Consider the following 18854-nt stretch of genomic DNA (forward strand, 5'->3'; position numbering starts at 1 on the left):
TGGCTAACTAGCTAGAGGCTGTACAGCTGTGAACGTGTCAAACATTTTCAAGCCCGCTGACGCATTTTGTAAAGACACTGATGCTGCTGACACGTCGGCAGCTTTGACTTTGGACCTTCTGAAACAGACTGATGAGATGATTAAAGAGGTCGCAAGAACATTTGGAGATAAAATTAATAACAGACAAGTGGAGACTGAGCTGAAGTCACATTGAGCTTCAGACACAGAGAGTCTGCTCTCTTCATTTGATGCTCCATTTAGCAGAAAGGCAGAATAAAGCAATCCCCAGTGCAGTGCTGCTTACAGACACACGGCCGTTATGGATTCGTAAAAGAACAGAATAAAAAAAGCTCGCTCAAAATAGAAGATGTGCCACTCTGATGTGATTTGTGATACGTACAAGATGAGATTCCTACAGTAGTATTCAGAGTATGAGATTTGCACTAGTATGTCAGAAATCCATAATGACTCTGAAGCATTTCGGTGAGGAGCCTTGCTCACATTAGTGAAACACCCAGCAGCACTAAAGATTATTCCAAGTCATTTTGATAAACACAAATCCTTACTAGTGGATGATAACCCCAAGAGATCAGATACTGCAGCTGCTTACACAACACAGTGTCATTTGTGCAGACTACACAGAAACCAAGATGAGTAAAGTGAGACGGAGACTCCTGATCTTAGATTTCTCTGAAAATGTTTCAACTAAATCTGTCAGGTACAAAACAAATCAACCAATCGATGACATTTTACCACTTTCATTGAATTCACTCAGCAACAGTTTAACATCTGTTACTAGGCAGCAAATCAAACAGCGGGGTCGAAGTTATCAATCATCACAAATTACAGCCACAACAACAAACCTTGTTACAAATATATATATATAAAATATAACTGCACACATCCAAAACAAAAACTGACCTAATCTTTAGTTGTAATATTAAAAACACAATATTTTGCAGTCAGTCCTTAGCAAACTGCTACTCAACATGTCTTTCATCAGTATTAATGTTTCCAGAGAAGCAGAGCTGTCAAATCTGGCTTTAAGACAATGTCCAGTGTGATGCATTCTTCAAATTCTTCTTCAAATTATTTCTCCTACAGGTAAAAACACCTGTCAGCCTCGAGTAACATTTACCTTTGGCTCACTTGGTTCCCTGTAGCTCTGTGTGTCCGATACTCCTGAGCCAGAACATTAAAGCTGCACAATCGGACATGAAGCAAAATCAATCTTATTTTTTTTAAGTGAAAAACTTCCAAACAGCAGTCACAGTTACTATTGTTGGTCAGAAGTCAGTTGGAGGCATCTCTGCTCTCTTTTCTTCATCCTCATCTGTCTTTACTGTTGTGAACTGTAACAACAGAGCTCCTCTCAGCTGTTAATACACAACACAGATGTGCAACATGCATTACGACATGCTAGCGTGTCTCAGCACGATGTTCACCAATTTAATTTTACAACTTTACAGTTATTAGCACAAACAGCACAAATTACTGCATGCCATGATTTTCTGACAGCGTGTTTGAGTGGTGGAAATAGATCTAAGTTTTCTCACAACGAAATGAATCAGTTTATCAATTACATACACTCCTGTTTTCCACTTGTTATGCGTATAAAGCACAGCTATCCACAGTTGCAATTTCTTCCATTCCAATCTCTCAACCACCTGTAGACCTGCATCAGGCTGGAATAGGCTACAAGACCATCAGCAAAAAGCTGGAAGTAGTTAAAACTGTACTTAAAAAGCCATGTCTTCACCCAGCAGTCTTAGCTAATTATAGGCCAATCTCCAACCTTCCTTTCATATCAAACATCCTTGAAAGAGTAGTTGTCAAACAGCTAACAGATCATCTGCAGAGGCTTATTTGAAGAGTTTCAGTCAGGTTTCAGAGCTCATCACAGCACAGAAACAGCTTTAGTGAAGGTTACAAATGATCTTCTTATGGCCTCTGACAGTGGACTCATCTCTGTGCTTGTCCTGCTAGACCTCAGTGCAGCGTTCGATACTGTCGACCATAATATCCTATTAGAGCGATTAGAACATGCTGTAGGTATTACAGGTACTGCACTGCAGTGGTTTGTATCATATCTATCTAATAGACTCCAGTTTGTGCATGTAAATGGAGAGTCCTCTTCACACACTGAGGTTAATTATGGAGTTCCACAGGGTTCAGTGCTAGGACCAATTCTGTTTACATTATACATGCTTCCCTTAGGCAGCATCATTAGAAGGCATAGTATACATTTTCACTGCTGATGACACCCAGCTCTATCTGTCCATGAAGCCAGATAACACACACCAATTAGGCAGTGTTACGTTCTGTGAGGCTGTGGGAGTGTGTGGGTGGGGTGTTTGCCCACTCTCCCCGCCTCCACCCCTCTTGCCACTCCTACCCCTCTCTGTCTCTCTCACTCTCCTCTCTCCCCAGGACACAGCTGCTGCTGATTAGCCTCGTTTGCCACCTGACTCCAGTCAGCAATCATCCTCTGAGGCTATTTAAACTGGGGATGAGCTGTGAGCAGGGTGGCTTTTTCCTCGGTGGCTCTACGCGGTTCTGTGCTAGATTTTGGACAGACAGCCTCTTTCTGACCAGTGAGCAGACGGGCTTGTGGGCCCTGAGAGTGTCTCCCCGTGGTGGGGAGTAGGGTAGGAAGTGTGGGAAGTGCCTCCTTTTTTATTGTGTTTGTTTGGTAGTCCTCCTGCCTTTCGTGGCTGCGAGCGTTTTCTTTGTTTCTTTGGCGTTATTGGTAAGACGGCGTTGCCGGCCCTTTAAGTTAATGTTAACCTGTACCATTTTGTAATAAAGTTTTATTGATGCAGAACAACTCTGTTTGTTTTCCTTTTTCATTCTGATTCCGGACTCATTTGTTACTGGTCCCCTCTCTCACATGCCTAGACCCCTTCGGGGGGAACGTAACAATGTGGGGGCTCGTCCGGGATATGAATGGAAGGAACAACAATTGAGTTTTAGTGAGTTGTTTGCCGGTGGCTTGTTTAGTTATATGGTATCTGCTGCGCTCTCTCTCCAGTTAGCAAAGGGGAGTGTCTAGCTGAGCGTAAGCTCCTCCTTCAGGCACTCATTTTTTATTTTTCCTTTATTATTTTCGGAGTAATCCCGGGTGGGGATTAGTTCCCTGTCGGGGGTAGGCTTGTCGGTGCTTTGTGCACTTGATGCTTGGCCTTTAAAGTTGCCTCGAGCCTGGTACACTCCAGAAGCTAACTAGGCTAAGATATTAGTAGGCAGGTCTGGGGAGAGGGTCGGCGGTACTTTTATTTATTGGTTAACCTCTGGCCACACTTTTCCCGCCTGTTTTCTCATTTGTGTATTGGAGGTGGTGCTTCTTTGTTGTTATTGTTAGCCTCAGGTAGTTTTTTGTTTTTAGAGTTGATGGCTACCTTTGATATTGCCGTGTTTAATAAAAACCCCTCGCTTGTCCAACTGGACGCCTGTAGGAAGAGGGATTTGCATGAGGTGGCATCAGGTTATAGCATTTCTGTTTCCACAGCTCTGCGTAAGGCTGAGCTGAAAGCTGCTCTTGTGGCTGGCTTGGTGGAGAAAGGGATAGTGGCCTTGCCAGTATCTGCCAGTCCACTTGAGCATGGTGCAGCGTCTCAGCCTGTTCCGCAGGCGTCAGCTCAAGCTGTAGGTCCGTTGGTGTCGACACCTGTTGGTCAGGGGCTGCCTGTGGACAAACCCATGACATTGCCTCGCTTCGAACCCCTCTCCATTGAATCAAGTGAAGGCTCGAAGCAGGATGCTAAGCTCCGTGTACGCCTGGCTCGTCTCCAGTTAGAGAAGGAGGACCGTGAGAGGGAGTTCCAGCTAAAGAAAGAGCTGGAGCTTAGGCGTTTAGACGCAGAGCTTGCTAGAGCCAGAGAGGTCGAATTGAGGAAGGTGGAGGTGGAGGCAGAGACAGCTGTGAGGTTGCGACAGCTGGAACTCCGGCAGGTTTCCCTTCCTCCGACCGCCTCCATTCGTCAGGCGGACACCCCGTTTGACGTGGGGAAAAACAGTCGTCTGGTTCCGATGTTCCGTGACACTGAGGTCGACAGCTACTTCGAGTCGTTTGAACGAATAGCCACGGCCTTGCACTGGCCACGGGATTCATGGGCCATTTTGCTCCAATGTAAGCTGGCGGGTAAGGCTCAAGAAGTTTGTTCCTCGTCAGCTGAGGACAGCTTGGACTATGACAAGCTGAAAAGGGCTATCCTGCTGGCCTATGAGCTGGTCCCAGAAGCCTATAGGCAGCGTTTCCGGGGGTTGAGAAGAGGTCAGGGTCAGTCCTATCTTGATTTCGCCAGGGAAAAAGGTGTTCTTTTCAATCGGTGGTGTGCGGCCTGCAAAGCCACTGACCTGGCTTCGATCCGGGAACTAATGCTCATAGAGGAAGTTAAGAACTGCATTGCTGAGCGCATCGCGGTATATATTAATGAACAGAAGGTTTCCTCGCTACAGCAGGCTGCGACGCTGGCTGATGAGTTCGCGCTCGTCCATAAAACCAGTGTCAGTAGGTATGACCGGCGCGATGCCCCAGTGAAGGCTAGCGAGGTGCCAGTTGCACAGCACCCAAAGAGTGAGGTACTTGTGTTTCGTCCCAAGGCAGACCGAAAGTGTTTTTTCTGTTTTAAGTCTGGCCACCTGATCGCAGATTGTGAAGCTTACAGACGGAAACAATCAGTCTCGTCTTCACGTAAACCAAAAGGGGTTGGGCTGATTAAAACCATGCCTCCTGTCAGTAGGCCCCCTTCCCCTGAGACCCCGGATGAGTGTTTTAAGCCTTTCATTTTTAAGGGGATAGTTTCGCTTTCTGGTAAGACCGAGGATAAGCGTGAAATGACCATTCTGCGTGATACTGGTGGCTCACAGTCCCTCATACTAGCTAGTGTGCTTGAATTTAATGAGAAGTCTGACTGTGACTCTAGCATCATTGTAAGAGGTGTTGGGATGAGTTTTGTGCCTGCTCCCCTCCATCGTATCTGGGTACAGAGTGAGCTGGTGAGTGGTTTCTTCTCAGTGGGTGTGCGGCCTTCTCTCCCGATTAATGGGGTGGATTTTATAATGGGAAATGATATCGCGGGTGGGAAAGTTTACCCTACCCCTGAGGTGACCAACAATCCTGTTATAGAGCCTGTGTTAGATGCCCTCAGCCTGCAGCACCCGGATGTGTTCCCGGTGAGCGTTCTGACTCGTTCACGTGCCCAGCAACAAGGTGGGGGGGTTGATTTGTCAGATTCAGTGATCGGCTCTATTCTAGAGAAGGATGTGATGCCCTGCACCGATGAGGGAGATAATGGAGCCTTAGAGTTAGCTCACAGTGTGGTTGAGCCAGCTCCTGTGTCTGGAGCTCCTTTTCTGCTCACCCGGGAAGCACTTGTGAAGGCTCAGAAAGAAGACCCTTCATTAGTTCAGTGTTTTACCGCAGCAGCTCAGGATAAGGGAGGTGAGGGGAGCAAGAGGCAGACATTTTTCGTTTGGGAAGGTTTATTGATGCGCAAGTGGACCCCAAGGCCTGGAGAAGACTGGAGCGTAGTGCGGCAGTTGGTGGTTCCGACCAGTCTGCGGTGGCATGTGCTGCAGTTAGCACATGATCACGCATGGTCAGGTCATTTGGGTGTCACTAAAACATATGACCGTATACTGCAGCATTTCTTTTGGCCGGCAATGAAAGCAGATGTAGTGCAGTTTTGTAACACCTGTCACACTTGCCAGCTTGTGGGTAAACCGAACCAGGCGGTGCCCCCCGCCCCCCTACGTCCTATCCCTGCTGTCGGTGAACCTTTTGAGCATATCCTGGTAGACTGTGTTGGCCCCTTACCAAAGACGCGGGCAGGGAATCAGTTCTTGTTAACCATAATGTGTGTGTCCACTCGATACCCAGAGGCGATTCCTCTGCGGAAAATCACGACAGCAAGCATTACCAAAGCACTAGTCAAATTCTTTACCACCTTTGGCCTCCCGAAAACCGTGCAGACAGATCAGGGTACCAATTTCATGTCCAGGGATTTTAATCGGACTCTACGGTCCCTTGGAGTTTCTCATTCTGTGTCTAGTGCTTACCACCCAGAGTCACAAGGTGCACTGGAGCGGTGGCATCAAACTCTCAAGGCGATGTTGAGTAAGTATTGCCACGACACCGGAAAAAGCTGGGATGACGGGGTCCCGTTTGTATTGTTCGCTATACGTGATGTGAAGCAGGAGTCTTTGGGGTTCAGCCCAGCTACCCTGGTGTTTGGACACGACGTGCGGGGTCTGCTAAAGGTGTTGAAGGAGAGTTTTCTCAGTGGTTGTGTGCCTAAAACTACTGTGATGGAGTTTGTAAAAACATGCAAGGACAGGTGGCAACGGGCTACTTTGTTAGCAAAAGAGGCTCTCTGTGTATCCCAGGCAAACATGAAAAAACGATGTGATCAAAAAGCAGTGGAAAGACAGTTCCAGCCTGGGGACAAAGTTCTTGTGTTGTTGCCCGTGCCCAGTTCTGCCCTCATGGCTCGTTTCTCAGGCCCCTATGTGATAGTGAAAAAAGTGTCTGACACCAACTATATTCTCAACACCCCAGAACGCAGAAGGAAGACTCGCCTATGCCATGTCAACATGTTGAAACCATACCATACCAGAGACACCAGCATGACAGAATCATCAGACACTGCTGGGACGGCTGTCCCCGGTTCAGTCCCTGTTGCCCTGCTAAGTGTTGAAGTTAAGGGTGATGATGATCTGGGTACCCTTTCTGAGGGACAGCAATGTGGGCGGTTGTCAAATTCTGTTTTTTTAGCTAAGGCCGAGGCCAACCTATCTCACCTTCCTCCGTCCCAGTGTAAAGAGGTACTTGACTTGCTGCACTCCTACCTGTCTCTTTTTAGTGACGTACCCTCGCGTACCCACGTTTGTGAGCATGACATTGACGTTGGAGACGCAGTCCCAATCAAGCAGCATGCATATCGTTGCCCCTTCGCCAAACGTGAGGTCATGAAAGAAGAAGTTGAGTACTTAGTAGAAAACGGCTTGGCACAACCTAGTTGTAGCCCCTGGAGCTCCCCATGTCTACTAACACCTAAGTCTGATGGCACACCCCGTTTCTGCACAGATTATCGGAAGGTAAACGCTGTAACGGTCTCTGACTCTTTTCCGCTTCCTCGTATGGAAGACTGCATTGACAGCATCGGCCCTGCCAAATTCATCACCAAACTCGATCTCCTTAAAGGCTACTGGCAGGTGCCTCTCACTCCCAGAGCTTCAGAGATTTCTGCATTTGTCACCCCTGACCACTTCATGCAATACACAGTAATGGCCTTTGGCATGAAAAATGCCCCAGCTACTTTTCAACGACTGATGCAGTTGGTGTTGGGAGATGTACCCCAGTGCAATGTGTATCTAGATGACGTGGTGCTATACACAGACACATGGGCAGATCATATGTCCCTTCTGAGGACAGTGTTTCAGCGGCTAGCCGAGGCCTCGTTGACCCTCAATCTCGCTAAGTGTGAGTTTGGTAAGGCAACCGTCACTTACCTAGGTAAGCAGGTGGGGTTTGGGCAGGTCCGCCCAGTGGAGGCGAAGGTTGCTGCAATCCTGGACTACCCGAGTCCAGCCACCAGACGGGAACTAAGGCGGTTCCTAGGGATGACCGGATATTACCGGTGTTTCTGTAAGAACTTTTCTGTGGTCGTGACCCCGCTAACCAAACTGTGTAGCCCAAAGGTGCCTTTTGAATGGTCAGTTGAATGCCAGCATGCCTTTGAGTCGGCAAAATCTCTTCTGTGCAGCACCCCTGTATTGGCAGCTCCAAACTTCTCTCGCCCCTTTAAGCTAGAGGTCGATGCCAGTGCCACCGGAGCCGGGGCAGTCCTGCTGCAGGATGATGAGGAAGGTGTGTGCCATCCGGTCTGTTATTTCTCTGCAAAGTTCAAACCCCATCAACTGAACTACTCTACCATAGAGAAGGAAGCCTTAGCTCTGCTTCTAGCTCTGCAGCACTTTGAAGTGTATGTGGGCTCCAGCGCTTCCCCGGTGACCGTGTTCACAGACCACAACCCCCTTGTTTTTCTGAAACGGATGTACAATCACAACCAGCGACTGATGCGCTGGGCACTCCTGGCCCAGGATTACAATCTGATGATCATACACAAGAAAGGTACTGACAATATAGTGGCTGATGCACTCTCACGCAGCTCGCAATAGGTTGTTGTTGTTGTTGTTATTGTTGTTTTGGTAGGGCTTCAATGTAAGGGGGGGGAATGTTACGTTCTGTGAGGCTGTGGGAGTGTGTGGGTGGGGTGTTTGCCCACTCTCCCCGCCTCCACCCCTCTTGCCACTCCTACCCCTCTCTGTCTCTCTCACTCTCCTCTCTCCCCAGGACACAGCTGCTGCTGATTAGCCTCGTTTGCCACCTGACTCCAGTCAGCAATCATCCTCTGAGGCTATTTAAACTGGGGATGAGCTGTGAGCAGGGTGGCTTTTTCCTCGGTGGCTCTACGCGGTTCTGTGCTAGATTTTGGACAGACAGCCTCTTTCTGACCAGTGAGCAGACGGGCTTGTGGGCCCTGAGAGTGTCTCCCCGTGGTGGGGAGTAGGGTAGGAAGTGTGGGAAGTGCCTCCTTTTTTATTGTGTTTGTTTGGTAGTCCTCCTGCCTTTCGTGGTTGCGAGCGTTTTCTTTGTTTCTTTGGCGTTATTGGTAAGACGGCGTTGCCGGCCCTTTAAGTTAATGTTAACCTGTACCATTTTGTAATAAAGTTTTATTGATGCAGAACAACTCTGTTTGTTTTCCTTTTTCATTCTGATTCCGGACTCATTTGTTACTGGTCCCCTCTCTCACATGCCTAGACCCCTTCGGGGGGAACGTAACAGGCAGGAATGTCTTAAAGGTATAAAGACCACAATGACCTCTAATTTTCAGGCTTGACTTTGACCTTCTGTAACACTGTGAGGAATCTTGGAGTCCTTTCTGACCAGGACATGTCCTTCAACGCACATATTAAACAAATAAGTAGGACTGCTTTCTTTCATTTGAGCAGTATCTCTTAAATGAGAAGCATCCTGTCACTGAGTGATGCTGAAAAACTAGTTCATGCATTTATTACTTCTAGGCTCGATTGTGGTAATTCGTTATTATCAGGATGTCGTAAAAACTCCCTGAATGCTTTAATTAAAGGACTGAGAGAGAGAGAGCATATTCTCCTAAACTGGCTTCTCTTCATTGGGTCCATATTAAACCAATGACCTGAGGTCAGGTGGTCAAATGAAACCAAAATCGACTTCTTTGGCATAAAAAAACACCATCCCCACAGTCACGTGTGGAGGTGGAAACATCATGCTTTGGGGCTGTTTTTCTGCTTACTACAAGAAACTTCTTACATCTGTGCGCACCAACAAGGTTTTCTCCACCAAGTACTAAGTCATGTTTTGCTTGAGACCAAATATTTTACTCAGTGACTTGCAAATCATGTTATAACCTTCATGTTTCTTTTGTTTGTTTGTATTTTGATATTCTGCCACTCGCCATTAAAATGAAGCTGGTTTTAATTTCTCTGCTAACGAGCAAATCTACAAATACAGCAGGGATCAAATAATTGTTTTGCTAAAATACATTTACCGACTGCTTCAGTAGCCACACCTGTTCACCTGCTCATTACCCAAATATGAAATGGACCAATCACATGGGAGCAATGTATGTGTTTATGGATCTAGACATGGTCAAGTCAACTTGCTGAAGTTCAAACTGAGCACCAAAACAGGGAGGAAATGAGATTTAAGTGACTTTGAACATGTCAAGGTTACTGGAGTCAGATGGGCTGGTCTGAATATTTCAGAAACTACTGAGTTACTGGTATTTTCCCACATAACCATCTTTATGGTTTACACAGTGTACAGAGATGGCAGAGGAGAACAGCCTGACTTCTTTGAGCTAAAAGGAAGGTGCCGGTAATTCAAATAAAACCTCGTTACAACTAAAGTATTCAGACGTGCATCCCTGAACACACAACACATTGAAGCTTAAAGCAAAAAAAAAGACCACACCAGGTCCCAATCCTTTCAGCTAGAACAGGAAACAGAGGCTACAGCTCGAACAGCATCAACAAATTGTAGCATGTAGCATTTTTAAAACAATAACAGGATCTGCTGGATTTTCATAATTGAAGTTAAAAATTTTTGTTTGTTTTTTGTTACATGGAAAATTGCTCAGTGGGATTCTGGTGAATGGTTGAAATTGGGTTGAATTCATCTCTCTGTTATGCCCTAAAACCACCACATTTCACTTTTCAACCAAAGACAGGAATATTTCTTAAAGGGACATAAATGTCTGGTGTGTTGAGGGTGGTGGAAGAAAAAGCCTAACCCTGTACTGGAAGTCAAATCAAATGAAATGCATTTCCATATCATATTTGAGTGCTTGATACAGTTCTGGGACAGGCAATCCAGTCAGCAACATGTGTAAATATCAACTCTCACTATAGACCTAATCAAAGCTAACCTGGTGTTTTTAAAGTTGGTGAAAAATGCTCTGACAACTCGCAGTAATATCACACCTTATGGAGGACAAACAGATACTGTTTCATGTTATACATCATGCACCAGGCTCTTAATCAGGCCAAATATACTCTCAGTGACCCTCTGCATCTGGTACAACCCCAAGTGCAGGAATATAATGATGCATCGTACAGCTGCTGACTTGCACCACAGACAAGGGAGAAAACACTTAAACAGTGTAACAATTCAAAATATTGTTTCCAAACAAATCCCAACAAAAAAGACCCAACACATGAATGTCTGTGCTGGCTGCTTCAAGCAACACTTCTAAACTGATACATGCAGTTAATGTTGTCTGTATATTTTATATTTCATCAAGGATTGCACAAAGCAAACATGCTGTGGATTCACATGCTAGCATCAGTCCCGTGTCAACTATTCAGGCGTGGCTCAGTGGCACTAAACAGGAAGGACAGGCCTTAAGACTCACTCAGTGCTCTGTTAATCCCATGACAATGTCTACACTCACCAGACGACAAAATGTTTCACTCCATAAGTCACCATACCAATCAAAAGTGGCAGGAGTCAGCTGTCGGTCTAATTGCATGCAAACTGATGATTTCACAGTGAAGTGGCTCCCAAACACTTTCAAACAGAGTGAGGTCTTATTGAAAACGTCTGCACGATCAAGCCAAATTTTCTTTCAGAAGAGTTTGCTGAATAAGCCCAGTCAAATGACGGGACAAAAAGATGAATGCAGCACATGCTGTACACACTTTGCTTATTCACACATAAACACAGCGAGCTCTGAGTGTACGCAAACCCTTTTATAAGAAGGGTAGCATGTCCCACTGCCAACATGACAACCAGGAGCACTGAGGTAAAATGCACCAAAAACCACACAACAAAACCAACATTTTCAACCCGTGTTACTAAGCAAAACTCGTCCAGAAACTTCAGCTCCGTTAATGTGTCTGACCAACGCTCGGTCACCGAATTGCATACGCAGGAACAGCAAAATGATTTAATAATTGCAGCAGCTCTTACTTCGATGAGGAAGTCCCCCGTCCTAAGTCCTGCTTGCCATGCCACTCCTCCCTCATCCACAGACTCCAGGTACTGCAGGGCTGGAAAGGCAGGTGTGGGAGTAAACTCCTCAATGGGCGTATCCGCTGGACATCAAAGAGAGAAGAGCGTGGTCCCATAAAATAAGGCACAATGCAAGAAAGCAGTTTTAAAAAGGGACAAGATCTAAACAAACAGGTATATGTTAACACAATGACACAATGAATCTAAGACGTAAAACCTTTTTAAAACCTGATTTTAAAATGTCAGTTAATTCTCTGTGCACGGGCAGATTAACCCCAGCGTAGTATAAAAACCTGTAAAACATTTAAACAGAATGTAACCCATTTGTTACATTCAGTTCTGCAAGCTACAAAATACACAGCAGCAGATGAACAACCACACAGTCTATCAGCGTGTGTAATTTGCCCTGTTAATACTGTCATGGTTTGACTAGAGGGTTAGCAATAATTGGTATGATTAAAGCATGAATGCTCCCATGGCAGAATTAAAAGGGGGATTTTAGCTTCACCCAACGTTCACGTGTGCCTAAAGTTACTTCCTGGCTACCATGAGCTGGACCCAGATTCTTAGCTTTTTACATGTTCATTACAAACGGGTTTGTATATGTCAGCTAAGGATTTAAAATTCTTTTAAGACCATGAAGCAGCAAAACTGACAGTTTGATGGACTTTAAAACAGTTTTACCCAGAGAATTAACTCAGTTCAGGTTTATTTATACAGTGACAAATCATAACAACAGTTGCCGCCACCTTACACTGTGAGACCCTACAATAACAATCAGATGACCCCCCCTATGAGCTAGCACCTGGCGACAGTGGGAAAGAAAAACTGCCTTGCATGTAGGCATTTGTCCTGCTTTGCAGCCTGCTTGAGCTCAGCATAGTAGCATGTGAACCACTTTTACCAGCTGCAACAGTTTAGAATGACTCTCCATTTCACTGCACAGCTCAGGAGCAGTTCTTGCTCTGCCCTGGAGGTCTGCTGTGACCTCGATTATTATCACCGGCTGCAGTCCATAGCAGTGGAGGGGGGGCGAGAAACGTTCTTGAAAGGCAGGTGAATGACATCAAGGACCAGCACAATAGCGACTCGGTCAGCCTGCCGGTAGGGAAGCAGGAGTCAGGAAACTAGATGGTTAGTAGTGGCTGAACAAAGTACAAATAAGGAGATTATTCCGTGCTAAAGTCATTCTCTCAGGCTTATGATAAGAAAGCAACATAAAGCACAACATATACAACTATTAATATAGTCTGGCCATACTCCCCATGTCAAGTCTCTGTGTGAGCAAGACTTGTTCATTAATTTTAATAATAAAGCAAATTCGTAAAATTCTTTGTTTCTCGGGAATAAAGTGGCAAAAAAGCATCCCTCGTTTTAAGAAAAGTTTACCATCTCTCCTGTTCTCTACTATCACTTTCATCACACGCAGCCGCGGCACGCGCTCCCTCTGTGGCGGGAAGGGAGGTTAGAAAATACTGGACTGAGAGAACGCAGCGGTGACAAGTGACGTTTCCTATAACTCACCCTGCACAGCACTTATGAGGGGATTTGCATGATTGTGATGACTGTGTTTCTTTAGGTGTCTGTCTGTGTGTGACACAGTGACAGAGGAGGACGAGAGACAGCGAGCGCAAGGGAGAGAGAAGAGAGAGGCTGAACTGCAGAGCACAAAAGAGGATGTGAGCTTATGTGACAGCTCGAGCATCAGCGCATGTTTGTGAGTTTGTGTATGCCTGTTCACCCCGTGCAGTGCAGGATAAGCTCAGCTGGGTCAGTTCCCCCGGGGTGATAGCAATGTGTGTTAGGATGACTAGAACATTCCTCTTGTTTTTCAAGCCAAATCCCTCTTTCCTCTCCCTTCATGTCAGTCCCTCTCCTTTTTCTCCCCCTCTCTCTGTATGTGCCTTAAAAAAACATGAACATACTAAATTTACCTCTCGACAGTAACCATGGTTTAGACCAATGGAACAGCGGCGCACAGTTGTAGAATGCAAACGTGGATTATGACATGGCGAGAATCGTCATAGAAACCGATGCAGCAGCTCAAACTGGCTATTTTTAGTGCCAATCTTACAGCCTGGTGAAACGGCAAACTGCATGGGTAGGCCACTCTTATCACAACAACTCCTGGTGTGGTGGAAAGAGGTGAAGGATGGCGGACACAACAAAGACGGCTACACGCAGACTTACTTAACCAAAAAAAAGAATAAAAAAGGCCTTCAGTCTGATGTTGTTACAGATGTTGTTACAGATGTTCACAGACCTCTGCAGCATGCATGAAAAGACATTAAAATGTAGGCAGACTTATGTGCAATCAAATGAGTGCTGGCGTGCAATCACTCCTTATGTGCATTAAAGTTTCTATAAGTATATTTCTAGTGGAACTTATCTGCATGTTTTTGTAGTGCCACGCAGACACACGCCTCTGAGTGAGAAGGCTTAAACTTGAAATTTAAATGCAAATTGACATATATTGGTGAATAGTTTCATGAGGCATGTCAGTGTTGATGACTTATAAGGATCCTTCGGTTTGGGGAGAAAGGGAGAACAGATCCGAATAACAATCACAAAAAGTAGCTAAGTCGATAAATGCTCCTACCTTTTGCCCCACGCAGGACGAAGCCAAATCCCTCATTCTCCTTTTTCTGCAGCACCACCGTCTTCTCGTCCACCACGCAGTCACTGTGGAGGAGATGCCGAGCAGAGCGCCCGTTAGCACAACCCATCATCCGCAGCATGGCCACGGACGCCCTGCCCGAGTGGAGGTTCATACTGCTGGTGGAGCGCTAGTCCGGCCAGGGCAGGGCAGGGCAGGGAAACCCTGACCCCACCCCACCACCACCACCGCTGCCTCCTCCCCCCTCCTCCTCTTGTCGGCCTCTGTCTCTATCAAACGGTATGACAGCGGCCCCGGGAGCCCGGCGACATCATCTCCGAGAAAAAAACAGCAGAAACACAAACCGGGGGTAGACGACGCACGAGAAGCGCCTCCCTGCCCTCTCCCCGCCGCAGTCGCTCCCTGTCCGCTTCTCCTGGTCGATGGCGCGGTTACCTCCGCTGCTGCTCCCGTTGCGCAGGAGGAGAAGGAGGAGGCTCTGACCCGGCGTGCGGGAGTGCTGCGCCGCCGAGGAGACGCGACATCAGGCTGGTGGTGATAGCCTCTAACGGCTCATCATGAGGCGGGAAGGAAGGCTGGAGCTCCCCGGGTTGGGAGGTGGAGGGAGAGAAAGCGAGAGAGAGACAGAGAGGGAGGGAGGGAGCCACGCTGTGGACGGAGAGATGTCTAGGTGTGCTGCGCGCTGCACCCGACAGGTTGGTGGGGAGGGAGGGAGGGAGGGAGGGAGGGGGGCAGCAGCAGTGAGGCGGTGACGGCGGACTCACTGATTGATGACCCAGCGGAGGATCGGATCAGTTTTATACAGCGCTTTATTAGAATCACATCTTAATTAAAAAACAACAACAACGACTTAAGGGGACACCGGAAACAGTTTTTATAATCAGAGCAGTAACAAACACTGATGACTGAATGAATAAAGTTGAATGTTTGTTTGTTTGAAGAGCTGCTCAGATCCTGATCTTTGTATGAAGTCAGTCTGAGTTAGTGGTACAGTCCTGGGGAAAGGAATTGCTCCGAGTTGTACTGGGACGACTTAAAAATCATTATGTTTTATTTGTGCCTTTGTGTTCTTTCTGGCCACGGTAATAAACCATGAATGCCATTTTTGCCCAGTGTCTATCTTATCTTTCAATGACTTCATTGAAACAAGTGAGACGTGAAGTTCTTTCGATGATGTTTTGGGCTTTTTCTTGACCTCCTGAATCAACATGAATGCACTTTGGTAGTAACTTTGGCCACTCCTGTTCCAGGTTTTCTCCATAGATGCCCTCCCTGTGGTTTGTTGGTCTTAAAGCTTTAGAAATGACTTTGTAACCATTTCCATCTGCATTGTTTCTTTAAATCTCTGGTTCAAGAAACCAGTTTGAAATTATATGAGCTTTGTGACAATCTCCTGTTGGAAGCAGCAATCAGAAGATTGGTGCACTGTGGTCATGACGGGATGGACATGGCCAGCATCGATACTCGGGTAGGCTGTGGCATTTAATTGATGCTCCCTTGTGGTTATTTGAGTTACTTTTGTCCCATTATCTTTTTAGAATGAGCCATTCTAACCTCTAACATCAACACGCCATACTCACTAAGAGAACTCTTCTTTTTTAGACAACTTTGAGATGTTTGTGTGGGATCCAAGTAGATGAGCAGCAGGTTCTGAAATGCTCAGACCAGTTCATCTGGCATGCACAATCATGCCACAGTCACTTCAGCCACCTTTGTTCCCAATTCTGATGGTCAGTTTGTACTTTAGCAGTTCATCTTGACCATGTCTACATGCATAAATGAACCGGGTTCCTGCCATGTGATTGGCTGACATATATATTTGTATTAACAAGGACCAAAACAGGTGTACCTAACAAAATGGCCAGTGAGTGTACATGTACACTGTAGTAAAAAAAAAAAGAAAAAAAAAGAAAAAAGTTGCAGTTGCTCTGAGTCTCCCCTACTTGTCAGCTGAATAGCTTGAAATAGAAGTTAAAAGAAACAAGCATGAAGTATCATAAGCTATGTGCTTTGTCCTTTAGAGTACTCCTCAGTGAGGCCATGGTTGTGGTAATCTGCACACAGAGGTGCATGAGACTACAATTTTAAAAGCGTGTTCCCCCATAAAGTGGGGGATCCTCCCCCTTTTTGCATGTTAAAAAAATTGATTGTATATAAAAAAAAAATTTAACATGCAACAACTCCTCTGAGTGAAAAAAGTAATTTTTTCAGAAAGGTTATCTTAATATCGGACCTTCTCTTCCTTTGTTGGTCTAGCCTTGCAAATCTGTAGACTTTGCTTAAATGGCTGTTTTCATAAACACATGGATTAATAGTGTTTAATAGCCCTTTCTTAAGACTCTGTAGCATAAGGCTACACTCATCAGCCACATCATTGAAATAACTGAGAGGTGAAGTGAATTATATTGGTCAGCTTGATATTATGCGGTGTTGTGCTGAGAAATCTTGACCTTCAAAGTCCAGTTTGTTTGCAGATACGCCCTGGACACGTCACCAGCTCACCACAGGGCTACAAAGAGACTGACAACCACAAATTCTCACATCCACAGCATCATTACAATCACAAATTCATTTAACATGTACATGTCTTTGGGCTGTGGGAGAAAACCCAAGCCAGAAAAGATAGAACATGCAAAGTCCACACAGAAAGGCCGAAGCTGACCAGTGGGTTCAAACCCAGATATTTCTTGCTGTGAAGTCATAGTGCAGAGGAAACCATCAAACCTTCTGAACCGATAACTCGGAGAGGTTTTGATGGTCCAAGAGGTACCCAGACAATATTAGGCATGTAGTTTTAATGCTGCGGTCAAATGATGTACTAGTAGGTTGATATTCTACTGAAATCCTCTGTTCTTTTTGCTAATTAATGGCAATGCTAAATGTCTAGTGCAGTCATACTGCAAATGGTGTTTGATATGCATATATCTGCGATGTTTAGCATCAGCGTCAGCTATGATTGTTAGTCCTAACCTAAACCGTTACACTGCACTTGTGTTTGAGGAATCCTCTACAAGGCAATGCAGCATCTCCACAAAAACAGCAGGATTGCTCCAAATACAGAGGCACCCCTTTATGTAAACGGTCTAATCAGACATCTTCTCCTCAGCTCTGCATATATTAACTACAACTATTTTGTTCTTTTTCTATATGCATGCAACATTCAACCTCTCATTCCCTGCAGTGATCGTGGCCGAGCCTGCTGTGGTGAGACTGACCAGCATCATCTGAGCTGCCAAGCAGAACTGACCATGAAACTGGCTGGGGAGAGGTCCAAGTAAAAGGCCAAGTTTGCTGCTCCAGCCTGAGGTGTTTGTTGAAAGTGCATCATTCAGCTTATATTAGGCACAAGGATTGCAGTGAATAGACATGTGGGATGAGAGAGAGAAGGAAAAGAGAGAGGGAGAGAGAAGGGAGAACAAAGAAGGAGAGAGAGGAGCTAGTGCCATCCTAGCAACAGTTCCCTTAGCAACGCAATCTGTCTGGATAGGAAGGAGGCCGGCACTGCTGACATACTGAAGGTTATCTCCCAGCATTCCCTTACACTTGCTCACTCACTCGCAGACACCCTCCAGCCTAAAGTAGGCGGTCACTGGTAATCACACCATGATCTTACACGGTGGACATTTCAATAGGTCAGCACAGCAGGGTACGGGAAAGGGCCTGACAGGAAGTGTCCTATTCGATAGTTAATGAGAGGGGGACATCAGGCTGAGGCTGTTTTATCAAAACAGAGTGGGAGATAACGGGTGTGCGACACGCTCCCCAGGATGTATGGGATAAAGTGCTGGCTTACCCCAGTGAGAACGCTGCCTTGGTCTGGACTGTGGGAGGCAATGATGTATTTATAGTCAGCATGAGAGGCTCTATATGTTATGCTATGATATCGCTCTTCTGCTGTCTACATGAAACTTTTTATTGGGGTTTGGAGTTCTGGCTAAAGAGCACAGCAATAAGTTGTTTCCTTACATGACTGATGGCTGCTGGAGAAAATGATGTAAGCTCATGGTGGTTAGAATATGTGGGCGTGTACTCCTAGTCATCATTTCATTACTTTGTGCATTATCATCTGTGACATATGACTGTGAAATTGACTCTTTGGGCACCAGCATCATCAGCGTTCTATTTCAGACAGCCAAGAGTTGATGCATCTGACATCTGGCTTTCTTTCTACTCCAATTCCATTGCAGTCTTTATCAGCAAGGAGCGATTTCCTGTTTACATTTCAGATTTGAAGAGTAATGGAGTGGAAGAAGAGAGTACCTGTGGATTATGGTATCAAAAATGGTGAAATACAGCAATAAAAACATCATTGTAATGCTTGTAAAGCAATCCGATATGGTTTGGTGACCAATCACAGCGAGTTTTTGAGAATATGCTAAACTTTTCTGTTGGTGAAACTGCTGTTTTGCTGCTATTAGCTAGCGTTAGCCACTGTTAGCCAATATCTTGGAAGTGGATGCAACTTTGTTTGACTCTGATGCTTAGTGAAAAAAACTCATTTGATGTTCGAATCATACCTTACTTACATACTGTAAGAGGAAAAGTTTGACACTAGCTGGCAAAATGTTAGCTTACAACCAGCTGTCGTTGTTGTTCAGACTGCTAGCTCTACGGAGACGGTAGGGTCGCATGTCTAACCTGCTGATAACAAGTAATTGCAAAGCCAGTGTGGCTGTGTCT

At 45.7% G+C, this 18854-nt stretch overlaps 1 protein-coding gene across 1 annotated transcript in view; it reads right to left on the bottom strand.

Annotated features, from left to right (window-relative positions):
- The window catches only part of LOC308397835 (SH3 and multiple ankyrin repeat domains protein 2-like), a 320516-nt gene that overhangs the window by 69290 nt on the left and 232372 nt on the right, over nucleotides 1-18854 (bottom strand). Inside the window, exons 15-16 of the mRNA XM_080884021.1 lie at nucleotides 14157-14239; nucleotides 11516-11640 (exon numbers count right to left, since the gene is read on the bottom strand). Of these exons, the coding sequence (XP_080740147.1) occupies nucleotides 11516-11640; nucleotides 14157-14239 (208 nt within the window). The remainder of the gene's footprint in view (nucleotides 1-11515; nucleotides 11641-14156; nucleotides 14240-18854) is intronic.

Source organism: Rhamphochromis sp. 'chilingali', assembly GCF_963969265.1.
Source record: "Rhamphochromis sp. 'chilingali' genome assembly, chromosome: 6".
NCBI classification, from domain to species: Eukaryota; Metazoa; Chordata; class Actinopteri; order Cichliformes; family Cichlidae; genus Rhamphochromis; species Rhamphochromis sp. 'chilingali'.